We start from the raw sequence: 16,551 nt of genomic DNA, 5'->3' as shown, positions 1-16,551 counted from the left end.
CTCATAGGTCACTACGGATGGCTTCTTTCGCCGAAGAAGTTTTAGTAGAAGATTCATTATACGTTGATGTGTCCGCCTTGGATATGTTTCGAAGCAAGTTTAACATCTCCTCCACTGGTCGAGAGGAGGACGTGGTGCTCTTATCTTGCGATCCTGGTGAACGCGCCTGTGACCAAGAGATGGCGGGCGAAGGCGATGAGTCCTACTTTATGTATACTGCCGTACAGGAAGAGTTTGGTGTGAAAATCCCTTTCTCGCCTTTTGAAATGGACGTGTTGAAGTACCTCAATGTAGCGCCAACCCAAATTCGTCCCAACAGTTGGGCGTTTATTCGTGGATTTGAGATTTTATGTAAGTCTTTGGGTCTTGAGCCTTCGGTTGGCTCTTTCTTCTGTTTCTATGGTACCAAGGATGTTAAGAAAGGCACTTGGATCGTTATTTCCGCTCATTCGGGAAAGAGATTGTTTCCCCAATACGCTTTTAACTTCAAAAAGGAATGGCGTGATACCTTTGTTAGAGTACAAGGGGCGCCAGAATGTTCTACTGCCTCAGTGATGGTAGCCGGGAAGCCCAAATTTCCTCTTCGTTGGACAAAAGATCCTCTAGCTGTGAGAGGGTACGACTTGGATGAGATGTCTCCTTATGAGCGGAGGCTAGTTCAATTTTTGGAGAAGGTTCCTCTTACCAACATCCATGAACTCTTGAATAGAGAAGGCGATGTTGTTCGCCTGAAGGCTTATTTGCATGAGTGTTTTTAACAGTTTTACGTTTGACTTGTGATCTTTCTGCGTCATTCTTTTTAACCATCTGACTAATTTTGTTTGTATGTTTTTGTTGTTTGTTTTTTGTAGAAGAGATGCTGCCCCTAACCGATGCTAGAGAAGAGTAAGAATCCGGACGGATATGTGTCAAGCAATCCGGTGGGCGTGTCGCTGAGGAAACTGAAGAGGAAGGAGTTTGTCAAAGGTGATGCTGGTGTTACCGAGGTTGAAGGCGCAAGTGATGGAAACATTCTTGTCCGTGCTGACTCACCGATACCAAAGAAGTCGAGGACTGGGAAGGGAGCCAAGCCTAGTGGAAGTCGCCCCTCGGCGAGCACAGGAAGTTGGCGGGATTTCTTTGAACGATGAAGCTATAGAGTCGTTCTGGCATTTAGAATTTGATTTTCGTCGGTACGTTGGTTGTTGTTTACCTAGTCGTTCGTCTTAGTTCGTTTGCTTGTTTATAGCGGGTTTATGAGTGCATTGTATTCCATGTGAGTCGTCCTTTTGTAACGCTGTTTTCTGGTGACTTGTAGGTATATGGCGGAGCAGGTGCTGTAACACCCCGTTTTCCCAACGTAAAATTTTCATAAATAAAATCAGAGTTTTTCATCATAAAATGGAATGCTACATTTCTTAAAAATCATAAATGGAATAAATAATAATTTATCCTTCAAAACGTTCAACAACATAATATTTAAAACTTCTCAGCGGAATAGTTTGACAACTTAAATAATCTTTGGCACAAGGGCTTCAATATAAAATCTCATAAAACTTAGTTCAACATCAATTCTTGAAAGATTCATAAAGTAATACGTAAAGAACAGAAAGTAAAGACACAATCCCATCCTGTTTTGTATCAGAGCACCTAAGACACACACACACACACACTTGTGAGGAGTCTACTCACGACCACAACTAATCTTGGTTACCTGCAAGTTACCCATACGAAAAGCAACATTTTCAAGCAGAAGGGGTGAGATTTCACAAAACAATAATATTAGGCATATAATTCAACAATTATATCTAACATCTTAAACTTCATTAACTAGCATCATTAATCTTCCTACATTAGTCATAAACTTCATCATACATCATCAAAAGTACAATCATAAACATCATCATATATCTTCATAAATATAATCATAAGACATCATCTTATAGCATCATAAGTACAAACATAAATGTCATCATATATCATCATAAATATATTCATAAAAGCATCATCACATATCATCAAATACTAATCGCAAACAATCATCACATATCATCAAATAATAAACATAACATCGTCACATATCATCAATTAATAATCATAACATCGTCATATATCATCATCTAATAGACATAGACATCATATCATAAATCATATAGCATCATATCATAAATCATATAGCATCAACATAACATCATCATCATCATCATCATCATCATCATCATAAAACCACTTCATAATCAATCATCATAAACAACTTCATAACCATTCATCATAAACAACTTCATAATCATTCATCATAAACAACTTCATAATCATTCATCTATAGTCACTTCGTTAAAACATCACAACTTAACATCTTGACTCGACAATGCATCTAAACTCGACTATGTAACTCTTAACGTCTTAAACCATCTCGAATCATCATGAAATGCAAATGCATGTGGTACCATTCTAGGGCATAAGCCCTCATCGTCGTTGAGCATAAATATACTCCTAGGGCATAAGCCATCATCGTCGTGGGTTGAGCAAAAGCTCCTAGGGCATAAGCCATCATCGTTGTAGGTTGAGCAAAAGCTCCTAGGGCATAAGCCCTCATCTATAAATGAGTATGCATGGACTCAACATCTTACGTCTTAGAAACTTCATGAACATCTATGACATCTTAACAACTTGACGACTTCATAACGACTCGACGACTTAACAACTTCATATCATCTTAACGTCTTAACATCTTAACATCTTAGCATCTTAAAACATCATACATAATTCACATTAATACTCATATAACAAACATTGATAATAATAACAGCAACATGACAGCACATAATTAATTCATCATATAACATCGTATTCAAGTATCAACAATTCATCATGCCTCTTTGTAAGAACATAAATAATCATGCACAACATATTTTCATGTCAAACCAAGGCTACTGGAAAGATATCACAATTATCAACAACTTTCATGTTTACAACAAAGATCAATTCAAAACAGAAACATATGAACAAAACGCAAATACATGAAACAGAGAATACCGTCACCGTACAATTTCGCTAAGACCTCCTTGGAGTATTTTCATCATAACTTGAAAACTAAAAATCATATTCACGTCAAACCAAAGCCACTGGAAAGCTAACAAAATTATCTAAAACTTTCATGTTTACGCCTAAGACCAATTCTGTACCGATCAATACCAGTTTTCATTTTAAATTCGAAAAAGTTGTGCTGAAAGTCCATAAAAATTCACTGTGGCCTACGTGCAGTATACTGATCAATTCCATTTTTCATTTTAAATTTGGAAAAGTTGTGTTGAAAGTCCATAAAAATTCACTGTGACCTACGTGCAGTAATTTGACCATGACTCAAGTTTTATAAATCCATTTGAAGTCAAACCAACGGCATTAGAAAGCTAACATCCATACCTACAACTTTCGTGTTTACACCTAAAGCCAATTCAAAACTGAAATGTGTGAAAAAGATGCAAAAACATGAAACAGAGAATGCTGTCAGAGATAGCTCTCGGGAAAACTCCATTTTTCATCCCAATTTTGAATCCCCTAAGCCCAAATTTGGTCCCAAAGTTTGTTTAAACGTTTCTAAACATGAAAAGACACCCAAATCCATATAAAACTTGAACTAAAACACCCTTTCAACAAAAATCACCATTTGACCCATTTTTCATGAAAACCTTCAAGAACAACATAAATTCACTTCAAGTTCTATGATTATGATTACCTATTGCATCATTCATTAACAAAAACATATCATAACAATAACAACAATAAGCAACCATGAATTCATCAACAACAACATTATATTTCATCAATTTTGTGTGAAACCTAATTTCTCCAATCATCAAAATCAAACAACAACAACCATTAATTCTCAATTCTTCACTTAAACCCTAATTCTCGATCTCTCAAAAACTCTTCCTACAACTCGTTAAATCTAATCGTTAGAATCATACACATAATAAGATTGAATGCTAGTCTCACCCTTACCTTAGAATTATCGATTCAGCCTCTTCTCTATTCTCTTTGTCTTCTCTTCTCTTCTCTTCTCTTCTCTTCTCTTCTCTTCTCTTCTCTCTAAACCTTGTTTTCTCAAAAAACTGATCGTACATTCTATGTCTTTCTAAACCTAACTTCTCTTATTTATAACCCCTCATCTAATTTCTCTTACACCTAAAAATTACTCTTTTCCTCATAATCTTATTTATTTCTAAATTAAATATATATCTCTCCCACTTAATAGTATTAATACACCAAATAACACATAATAACATATTCATCAAAATATATATGTATATAATATTTTAACACCAAATAACAAATATACCTCTTCACTGAATAACAAATATATTTCCACACCAGATAACATATATATTTCCACACGAAATAACAAATATATTTCTACACTAAATAACATATATATTTCTACACAAAATAACAAATATATTTCTACACCAAATAACATATATATTTCTACACAAAATAACAAATATATCTCTACATCAAATAACAAATATATTTCTACACAAAATAACCCCACAACTTAATATTTATTTTATTTTCGAATCTTATTTTATTAAACAATAAAATAAGTCACAAAGTCTCATAAATTTCTCTAAAATCATATAAATCACATAAATCTTATAAATCACACTAATCATATAAATATATTCTAAAACTCATTAAAATAATTAAATAATCGAAGCAGGCGTTACAGGTGCCGTTTGCGAAGGTTGACATCGACGCTGGCGTGGCGGCTAAGTTTAGCGACTTAGTGGCGGATGCTGGAACTGCAACTCTCCATGTTTTGTTGATGGGTCATGCCATGGAGGTGAAGCATTACCTTGTGGAGAAGAAGTACAAAGATGCCTCAGAAGATGTGGAAAATTGGAAGCATAAGGCTACTGTCTTGGAGGGGCGTTTAGCAGACGCTTTGAAAGAGAAGAAAGCCACAGAGAAGGCTCTTGAGGAGATGAAGCAGGCAAAGGAGGCTGCAGAAAACGAGAGAGATGAGAAAGAGGCGGCTTTGAAGAAATCTAATTTAGATGTGGACGAGGGGAGGCGTGCTCTGGCTGTCTACTTTGAGAATGTTTTTAAGCTTGCCAAAGAGCATGTTCTGCTATTCAACCCTGAGGCCAAGATGGAAGAGCTCGACCCCTTTAAGGTTATCGTGGATGGAAAATTGGTGGATGATGAGTGACTCTTGTTTTCCTGTTGTAATTTATGATGGAGACTCTGCGCAGCGCCTTTTGTTTTGAACAATGTTTTTTAAGTATCGTTTGATGCTTTAATTTGCAACCTCTGACCTTCTAATTTATGCCATTCTGCTAAGTTATAAACTGTCGTGTTTACTTGTTTTTACATCCTTATTTTGATGCGTTGCTTATTTGTTGGTTTATCATAACTCAGTGGCTGTGGTCATTTGATTTTCAAAAAACCGCCATTAACTTCTCCGATTGTTGGCGTCCTTGTGCGTTTATTGTAAAAAATTTAGCGACCTCAGTTGCCTAGAATTTTAATTACTTTTACGGTAACGGAAGATGCCAGACCCTTACGAGAGGGTTGGCGTTTTAGGTCGAGTTTGCGAGCTGAAGAATGTTCTTGCGATTTCAATTAGTCGAACCCCGCCAGAGCCTCGTTCAGAGGTTGACGTTTTAGGGTGATCGCATAGTGGAAAATTTTGTGGCGACTTCAATTAGTCGAACCCCTCCACAGCCTTTTTAAAGGTCGACGTTTAGGTTGGTCGCAGGATAATGTATTTTGGCGACTTCAATTAGTCGAACCCTGTCAAAGCCTCTTATAAAGTTTTACGTTTAGGGTGGTCGCAGCGATTTCAATTAGTCGAACCCCGCCAGAGCCTTTTAAAGGTTGACGTTTAGGGTGATCGTGTAACACCCTATTTCTAATAAGCAGTGAAATGCGCGAATATACAAACATATTCTAGAAATAGATGCTACGTCTTCAAATCAAACCACAAAAATACATGCATAAAGATCATGTTGACACAACATAGCAGCGGAACAACATAATTCATAAACATCTCTGGATCTCCAAACTAAATACAAATGTATCCTCCAAATCTCAAATAACAGAATATCTCAACAACTCCGAAATACAAAGTCAAATAAACAACATGCAAAGAATATCCTAGATCAGAGCCCTAATCTAGACACTTGCATGAAAAAGAGGAACTCCACTCCTCGGCATCATCAAGCAAACAACTAAACTACACCTGCACGCCGTCTACCCATCCATACAGAGAGGTAGGCGGTCCACCACAGACCACTGAGGGTTAGCATTACATCATCATAATCCATATGAAAAACATAGCATTCAAGGAATCATACATATTACATATACAAACCATCCCTCCTAGAATACTAGCATCACATGATTATTATCCCCCATCACTTACATTTCAAGCTATCACATTATTATAATAGCATAGCATGCATATTCAACCTCTAATCAAGCCATCAACAAAAGCTCATCATTTATCAACATCAATCAATGAAAACATTATTCACTTCATTACTCATCTAGCATGCTTATCTCAACAAGTACAATTCATCATATCGAAGTTATAAGCAAGCCATCATCATTATCAAAGAACATCACCACATCATATATGTATATATACATATACAAATCTCACCTCATCATTATTATTAAAATAACCATCATCAATTGATTCACCAAGCGTATAAGCACAAACAATTAAGACATGCAATTAGAGCATAATACAATTATTCACAACCATCAACAAAATCCACCAATGTACATATACACCAATCCACACAATCACAACATTCACCAAATTTCACCAATCCACAAATTCACCAAGTCATATATTCAATTATAACACAACTCATCAATTATTCAAATGCATATAATGCTCTAGACTCTTCTAGATGCATGTGGTACCAAATCACTTCAAGGTCGTCACCTTAACTAGACCACCAAAGGGTCTCTGCAAGGTCGAAGCCCAAATACTAGATCACAATTGATCTCTGCAAGGCCGCAACCCAATGATGCCAACTGAACATCATAATCACCTCAATTGGATATAAAATCCGCCACCATCAGTCATGAATGCATGAACATATGACTCGACTCAATGCATATGTTCACACAAACAATAATCACCTCAACGTCACCAATACTTGTACATATGCAATCAACAACAATTCACCACCACTTCACATATGTACAATCACCAACAACATCCATAATTCAAGCAACATATAGTTGTCACATATATACACCACCAACAATCAACATTTAACATGTTCAACAAATAACATAACATAAACATGTTCATCACCCTTCAATTAGTATATATGCATCGACAAAAATTCACCACCACTTAACATATACATACATCATTAATCATCTCCACATAAATCAACATATAGTTGCCACATTTCCACATAATTTCTTACAATCCAAATAGAGGAACAAATACAACATATGATCACAAACTTCATATTCATCACTCAACAACCATTCATACATCATCTCGTAATCATATTAATCTATTCATAAAGGGTTCATAAGCAATTGGTTCTAAAAAAAATCATTTTTAATCAAATTCGTCTCTCAAAGTCAAAATATTTCAAGTAATTGAGCATTTAAGTCAAAACCAAGTAAACAAGTTCAATCGCCTATGCCATGTGTTCTCACAAGTCACATATATGTGCTGTAGAGGTTACATAAGCATTTCATCTGCCAAATACGATAAATTCATGAAAAACTCAAATATCGTCTCACTTTATCACTTTTCACAAAAATTCTCATCTTCAAAGCAAAAAAAGTTACTACTTGATGAAACCAATCACAACCAATTTTAGAAATCATATGAACAATATACAACTTTAATCCCACCTCAAAATCCGGAGAAAAACGAGTTTTCGGAAAGATCGACGTTTGGACCGTTTTTATAAAAGTTAGACGATTTTCACCAATTCAAGTCCAAACTAATTCAAATCATGTTCCAGTAGGATTAAAGGTATAAACAGAGGTTAATTAAATCCAAAGAAACATTTTAGAAGTATCGGATTGGTCCGCAAATACCCGAAACTTGCTGTTTCTGCGAATCCTGCCCGGCACGCCAATGTCGCCATGGCGGGAAATGCACAGAACAGCAACTCTGTTCTTGTGTCTTCCCCTTACGGGAATCCACTATTTTCAACCCCAAATCCCCAATTTTGATTCCCTTGACCCCAAATTTGTCCCAAAAGTTTGTCTATACATTTATAAACATAAAAAGGCACTCAAATCCATATGAAACTTGAATCAAAACATCATTCTATCACAATTCATCAACCAACCCATTTTTCATAAAACTTCCAAAACCAACTCAAATTCATACCATAACTCTATAATTATGACTACCCAATGTTTCAATCATCAACAACACATGTTAAAACAACAACAACAACATTTGAACATGAATTCATGCACAATTCAACACCACAACTTCATTTCTCATCAAATTTGCTCAAGAACACAAAATACCAACAATTATGCATTTCAACATGTTAATTCACATACTAACGTGCAATTATCATACAAATCATGTTTTCAAACATAACAACAATAATCATGCACGAATTTACAACAATTAGATTCAATTCATCAATTTCATAAAATGGGTAGAAATGAAAAAGTTAGGGATTATGGTTGAAACCTAATCCTCTTACCTCTAGCACAAACAATCTCTAACCCAAGCTTCAATTTAGCTCCTAGATGATGAATCCCCTCTTTTAACTCTAGCCCTTGTTCTTGTTCTCCTCTCTAGCCTCTAACTCTTCTCTTCTCCAATGAAATGAAATGTGAAATGTTTGTAAAACCTAATTTCACCAACAACTAGAGTTTATATACATGCTCTACTCAATTGGGCTTATCTCTCAAACCTTAATGGGCCTAACCCATTTCTATTCTAATACCCAAAATGTTACTACTCACTTAATGGTAAATTATAACACTAACGGTCACTTAACGGTAATTAAAATAATTACTACACCCTCTCTAGTAACTTGGTGAAATAATAACTCTCACTAAGCATTAAAAATAATCCTCAACCAAAATTACAAAATTACCCCTGCTCTCAAAATGACCAAAATGCCCCCAAGTCCAAAATGACTAAAATACCCTTCTAACATCGAATTCTACAATTCTCAACCAAAAATACACACAGAGGCAAATAATCACACATGAGCACATATAATACACACAAATAAATAATAAAATAAATCTAGCAAAAAATCGGGCTGTTACAGATCGCGAATGATAATAATTTTTTTTTGGCGACTTCAATTAGTCGAACCCCGTGAGAGCCTCTTATAAAGGTTGACGTTTAGGGTGGTCGCAGCGATTTCAATTAGTCAAACCCCGCCAGAGCCTTTTGAAGGTTGACGTTTAGGGTGATCGCATAATGTTAATTTGTTGGAGTTGAACCTTTCCAGAACCTTTCACGGAGGTTGGCGTGCAAGGCGCCTCGTTGTATTGTCAGTTTTACTTCTCGCTTTCACACTGATTTCTGTCTGTTCAGGTAGATAATGACAAGTAATATAATAAATGTAATAGGGTCAATCATATTTGAAAAATGAGAGGGCACCTACTCTCTCTTAGAGTCTTAATCATGTGCTTGAAAATGTACTTCGGCACATTTGCTTTTTCATTAGTAATGAAGTATTGAAGAAACATCCTTTGCTCCAAAGAAGGTTAATCTCCACCACCACCTTTTGGTAGAAGATTCTCATTCTGAATCTTCAGAAGCAGTTTCTTCTCCATGCTCAAGTCACTGTAAGCACCTTTCTTCTTACTGTTGAACATAGACTTGTTGACAACTTCACTCCAGGGACTCTTCTTGTTGTTGTCCAAACCATCTTTGAAACTACCTTCTGATGATCTCCTGATCACATAAGCAATCACTTCCTGAGAAATGAAGACTGGAATTCCCCTGATGCTTGACCTTATCTCTGTACAAGTGAAGGGTTCCAAACTCATTTCTTCTCTTGTTTTTCCAGCTAGAGTCGGATCAATCAGTACCTTCTCATCCATCTCCATTTGAGTAGCTTTACGGTCATAAACATGTGCTCTAACCCAGATGTGCCTTACCAGGTTCACGTAAGTTGGATCATTCAACATAGTGAAGTAACCGTCAAGATCTTGAGAATGATAGTATCCTCTGAGCTCGCAAACATGATGAGCAAGGGAGATAAAATCAACAGGATTCTCAACTTGAACAGTCAGTTCCCATTCTTCTAAAGACATAGTTCTTCCCTTGATTTCATAAGCAGGAGTTTCTTGTGCAATCATTTCTGGAACTGCTTCTTGCATGGTTGATTCTGGAACTAAGCTTGAAGACGCCATTGATGAGAGTGAAGTTTTAGGGTTCTAGGGATTTGATTGAGGAAGATCATCTTTCTTCGCAGAGAATCAGTGTGAAAATAGAAAGTGTAGTTGTGAAGTGAGTAATGTGTGTTTTTTTCTAAGTGTTTTGAGTAAAAACGATTGCAATTCAGTAGGGGACAAACAAACACAACATTAATGACATATGGGGCGCGAGATAATACATTCAAAGCATAAGTCATCACCGCCATCTTACATTATACACCAATACGGTTAAGCCACGTTGAAATTCTTCAGATAAACTGCCAAGTTAGTGTGGGACAAGTGTTACTAAAAAGTAACTTCCAACGTTTCCACTAACTCTACTATTCAGGAGCAAAGAGTCTAGCTCCTAGAGTTCAGATGCTGATGTCATCTTTAGAAGCACATTTTCCTCAGAACCTGAGTAAAGAGCTTCTGATGGACCATAACTTTTGAACAACTTCAGAACCTAAATTCCTGTTCAGGAGCAAGCAAAATTAATCAGACACAAAGTGCATGTTCAAATTTTTCTTTATAAAATCAAATCTTTCCACAGTTAAAAGCTTAGTAAATTTATCAGCCCGTTGATGTTCAGTACCAATGAATTGTATATCTAGAATTTGTTTTTGAACATAATCTCCAATAAAGTGGTGTTTGATTTCAATATGCTTGGCTCTTGAATGTAGAATTGGATTCTTTGACAAACAAATAGCAGCAGTATTATCACAATAAATGGTAATACTGTTAGCATTAATCTGATAGTCTTTCAACTGATGTTTCATCCAAAGTAGTTGTGTACAACAACTTGCAGCTGAGATGTATTCTGCTTCTATTGTAGACATAAAAATAGTTGATTGTCTTTTGCTAGCCCAGGATATCAGATTCTCTCTCAGGAACTGGCAGTTGCCACTAGTTGATTTTCTTTCAATCCTATCACCAGCATAATCAACATCACAAAATTCAACTAACTGGTAATCTAAGGATTTCCTATAAAGAAGTCCAAGATTAGTTGTTCCTTTCAAATACCTGAAGATTCTCTTAACAACAGTTAAATGAGATTCTCTAGGATTTGAGTGGAATCTTGCACACAAGCATACAATGAATAAAATATTTGGCCTAGATGCAGTGAGGTATAACAAAGAACCAATCATACCTCTATACAATTTCTGGTCAACTTTTTTTGCAGTATCTTCTTTGCTTAAGGTGCAGGTTGGATGCATTGGAGTATTCATCACCTTACAATCTTCTAGCTTGAACTTCTTCAGAAGCTCCTTTGTATACTTTGTTTGATGAACATATACTCCATCTTTGCTTTGATTGATTTGAATTCCAAGGAAGAACTTTAATTCTCCCATCATGCTCATTTCAAATTCATCCTGCATTAACTTAGAAAATTCCTTGCAAAAAGATGCATTAGTAGAACCAAATATTATATCATCAACATATATCTGCACAACAATAATGTCTTTCTCATGAGTCCTTTTGAAGAGTGTTGTGTCAACCTGACCTCTTTTAAAATCATTTTTAATAAGGAAATTACTTAGTCTATTATACTATGCTCCGGGAGCTTGTTTCAAGCCACATAGTGATTTCTTAAGTTTATAAACATGGTCATGATGCTTAAGGTCCTCAAAACCAGGAGGTTACTTGACAAACACTTCTTCTGTTATCACTCCATTAAGAAATGCACTCTTTACATCCATTTGATATAATATAATGCCATGATTTATTGCATATGATAGAAGTATAATGCCATAATATTATGCCTTCTTGTTGACTGTATCCTTGTGCAACAAGTCTTGCTTTGTTTATGACTACTTCACCTTGTTCATTCAACTTGTTTCTGAATACCTATTTTGTTCCAATAATGTTCTTCTGCTGAGGTTTGGGTACCAGATCCCACACATCATTCTTTTGAAACTAATTGAGCTCTTCTTGCATAGCTAGTATTCATCCATCATCTGGAAGTGCTTCATCAACTGTAGCAGGTTTAATATCTAATAATAGTCCTATCATAGACTCTTCTTGTCTGAAGTATGATCTTGTTCTTCTAGGAATCTCTTTGTTCCCAATGATTTGATCTTCAGGATGTGAAGACTTGTACTTGAATGTATTCTTGGATTGATTAGCTTGCTGAGAGCCATCTTGAGCTTCATCAGAAACTACTTCATCTTGAGCTTCTAAAGTTGGTTCAACTTCTGGACTATCTTCAGATTCAACAGTCTGATCAGGTTCTGGAGTGTCTCCAGTAACCTGTATATCTGCAAAACTTTCATCTTGCTTTGGAGTTTCACTTCCAGGATCTTTATCATCAAATTTAACATGCATTGATTCTTCAACACAAAGTGTTTCTGAATTATACACTCTGTATGCCTTTGACCTTTCAGAGTAACCTAAAAAGATTGCTCTTTGGGCCTTGGCATCGAATTTCTTTAGATAGAGCTTGTTATTTATAATGTAACAGGTACATCCAAATTGATGAAAGTAAGAGATGTTGGGTCTTCTTCCCTTAAAGAGTTCATATGATGTTTTCTCGAAGATAGGTCTTATATAGATTCTATTTTGGACATAACAAGCTGTATTCACTACTTCTTCCCAGAAATGTTTAGCCAAAATATTTTCATGAATCATGGTTCTAGCCATTTCGTGTAAAGTTCTATTCTTTGTCTCTACAACCCCATTTTGCTGTGGAGTTCTAGGAGAAGAGAATTCATGGACAATTCCATGTTTTTCACAAAAAGTTTCAAATGGCTCATTTTCAAATTCTCCACCATGATCACTTCTGACTTTTAAAATATTCATTTCTTTTTCAGACTGTATTTGAGTGCAGAAGTTACTGAATACATCATAAGTCCATCTGCTGTAATCATCAAAAATAACTAATCCATATTTACTTCCAATTAAGGATGCAGTGCTAACTGGTCCAAATAAATCAATATGGAGTAATTCTAAGGGTCTGGAGGTTGAGAAAATGTCTTTTGTTTTAATCAATGTAGAGTAATTCCAAGGGTCTTTCGTTCCCTTTCTGGCATGCACCACAAAGTGCATCTGAATGATAGTCAATGTCTGGTAGGCCTTTAACAAGTTGTAACTTACTAAGCTTAGAGATTAATCTCCAGGTAGCATGCCCCAACCTTCTTTGCCACATCCATTTCTTATCATTCACTGACAGAAGACTGATTACCTTCTAATCAACCAGTTCAGAGAAGTTAATTTATAGACATTCTCTATTCTCTTTCCCTTGAATACTATGGACTTGTAATCTTTGTTGATTACTCTGCAGTTGGTCTTTTCAAACATCACATCATAACCATTATCACAAAATTGACTGATACTCAAAAGGTTATGTTCAAGACCATCTACCAACCGCACATTATTGATTGAGATAGAGGAGTTACTAATAGTTCATGTACAAATGATCTTGCTAGATTGGTTGCCTCCAAACTTCACATTTCCTCCTTCTTTCATTGTGAGGGTGAGGAACATAGACTTATTTCCTGTCATATGTCTTGAGCAACCGCTGTCTAGGTACCATGATTTTTGCTTTTCCTTTGCTCTTAGACATATCTGCAGCATTGACAATTTCAGATTTAGGTACCAATTGTTTTATGGGTCCTCAGAGGTTAGTTCTGGAAGTTTTACTTTTCACTTCTTGCACCTTGTGCTGTAAGTTTGATAAATTCTGATTAATCATTACCTTAGGTTTAACACCTTTTGGTTTTGATTCCCTAGAAGCAATAACTGTTTTATTCTTCTGAATCTTAGACTTCAGAACCTCAGATTCAGGTTTCAGAAGACTCTAAGGAACAGGTTCTGATCTCTTCAAAATCTTGATCTGTGAAGTCTTAGAATCAGAGTTTATCATTGCCTTTGGCTTAGAGTTTTTTGGCTTTGAAATAATCTTAGCCTTAGAGCTGGAAGCTTCAGGTTCAGACTGAAAAACAGTTTCAGACTTAGCACCTTCAGGTACAAAGAAGGTTTTCAATCCTTCCTTGATGCATTCACAACATGCTTTAAGACTGATTTCATTAGGTTTCCCTCCAGAAAATTCAATCCCTTTACTATTGTTTCTGTATATACCATAAATCATTGAAGCAACTTTGCTTTTGTCAATACCAGATATAATAAAAACCTCAAGAGCAATTCCATGTTTACTTAAAGATTTTGCATTACACTTTTCTTGTAGCTTCTAACAAAGAAACTTGAGCTTCTCTTCATAGGTTTTACAAATGAAGTCAAAGCCTCTAAGTCCTTCTTCAGAAACTTTTAGATCCAATAAAGATGATTTTTGTTGTTTCATTAAATCAACATATCTTTCTTTTAAATCTTTCAACTCATTGGTTCTAAGTTCAAAGTGTGTAAGGAGTTCTTTAAGAGACTCAATAAGTTCTTCTCTGGGAATTTTAGAGTATACCTCATTTTCATCTTTAGAATCTGAATCAGGATCTGCTTCTGAAGTCACAGTAGCCACTAACCCCACAGCTACTTTTGCATCTTCTTCAGCTTCTTCCTTTTCAGAGTCTGATTCACTGTCTAAATCTTCCCAGGCTGCCATTAAACTCTTCTTAATCTGCTTCCTGAATTTCTTTAAATTGAAGCTTGATTTCTTTGACTTATCCTTTGATTTCTCCTTTTGAAGATCAGGACAATCAGCAATGAAATATCCATGCTTCTTACCGTTGAAGCATCCCTTCTGATCTTCTTTCTTGGAGTTCTTGAAACAACCACTCTTACTAAGAAACTTCCTATTCTTCCTTGCCAGATACTCAAGCTTGTTGGAAAGCATAACCATCTTATCAGTAGGATCTTCATTAGAGTCTCCATCAGGTGACTCTTCTTCAGATTCAACAACTTTAAGAGCTTTTGATGACTTCCCTTTAGATGGAAGAGCAATAGATTTACTTGATAGGATAAACCGCAAGTGCACGGTTTACCGAAGTAGTAATAAAAGATATCGTTCCAACCAGGAGTTATGAATTCAATTAACTTTTGACAATGATTAGATTGAAAGTTCTGAGATTTAAGTTTTGATTTTTAATTAAAAGAAAGTAATAAAAATAAAAGAGCCTTGGGATTATTGGTTTATCATAATGACAAATCCTTCACAAACAAACCCTTAAACTTATAACTTTACGTCAGTCCTAATTTCTAAAGACAATTTTCTCTTTAGCGTATCAAAGCTTCGCTCGAAGTCAGTGAGTGTGTTCCTCCAACAACCATACTTATTCTCATGGGTGATTTCCTTTGGAATCCTTGAAGCTCGAAACTTTATATGTCTCAAGGTTTGCTAGACTATTCTCATGTTTCACAATCCTTGTCTAAATTCACTTGTTCCAATATCAAAGCTCCGCGTTCGCTTTATGAATTGATATTTGAGACGATGAATTAACAATTATCAAAGCCTCTGCGTTCGCTTCCACAGTTTGATAATGGTTAATTCATGTTAAAACGGTGAATTTAGATTAGAAATTAGGGTTACATAAAATTAAGGTTTAAGGCTTTGGTTTAATTTGGATTACGTCATTAGACTTATCCAACAATCCCAAGACAAAGAAGTCTACTCACTAACGTTCATTGTAGACATAGAAGAGAAGAAGAAGAAGAAAAGTAAATAACAATAAAATAAAGATGAACTTTTATTCCAAGAACAAAAGATGAATGTTAATGATAGATGACTACTCTATTTATAGTCTTATTGTCGACTTAAAACCTAAGTAACTTTTTAGTAGAATGTTCCACAAGAAACCACGGGCTTTTTGGTCAAAACAGGTAGCTTGCACATGAAGCAAAAGCAGCAAAAGTGGCATTGGAGGGTGGCACGGCCGTGCCAATTGTTGGCACTGCCCGTGGCAAGCTTATGACTTTGGGGAATTATATTTTTGTCTTCAATCTTCGTATTTTTCACCCGAATCAGCTCCTAATCCTCTTTCTTTTGCTCCAAGGCTCAATCTATCAAATATTCGTTCCTGAAATATAATAATATACAATTGAAGTAAAATAGCTCAAAAAGGAAATAATACTTAAATAAAATAAACTTAAATCTAAATAAAACAAAACTAAATATTATATAAAATTAACTAATTATTGACTCATCATTACTCTTCTTAGCAGGCTCATGTTCATTTAGACTAATCTCATGAACTTTGAGAAAGCTGACAAGATCTTCAACACTTAAAGTGTTTA

General features: G+C 35.6%; 1 protein-coding gene and 1 pseudogene across 1 annotated transcript; both read right to left on the bottom strand.

Moving 5' to 3' along the window:
• Positions 1-9,717: 9,717 nt before the first annotated feature.
• LOC146922047 (uncharacterized) lies at positions 9,718-10,368 on the bottom strand. Its single transcript, XM_085711442.1, has one exon. It carries the CDS (start codon positions 10,366-10,368, stop codon positions 9,718-9,720), a length of 651 nt encoding a protein of 216 aa, XP_085567568.1.
• Positions 10,369-13,548: 3,180 nt separating this feature from the next.
• LOC146922046 (uncharacterized) lies at positions 13,549-14,458 on the bottom strand (annotated as a pseudogene).
• Between the last annotated feature and the right edge of the window lie 2,093 nt (positions 14,459-16,551).

The sequence above is a fragment of the Medicago sativa genome, chromosome 5 (assembly GCF_051527215.1).
Source record: "Medicago sativa cultivar Bolivia chromosome 5, Bolivia_mono, whole genome shotgun sequence".
Taxonomy (NCBI): domain Eukaryota; kingdom Viridiplantae; phylum Streptophyta; class Magnoliopsida; order Fabales; family Fabaceae; genus Medicago; species Medicago sativa.
This window is presented reverse-complemented; position numbering and strand designations above follow the sequence as displayed.

Coding starts and splice junctions, on each gene's coding strand:
- LOC146922047 (XM_085711442.1), bottom strand. CDS start 10,368: ATGGCGTCTTCAAGCTTAGTTCCAGAATCAACCATGCAAGAAGCAGTT.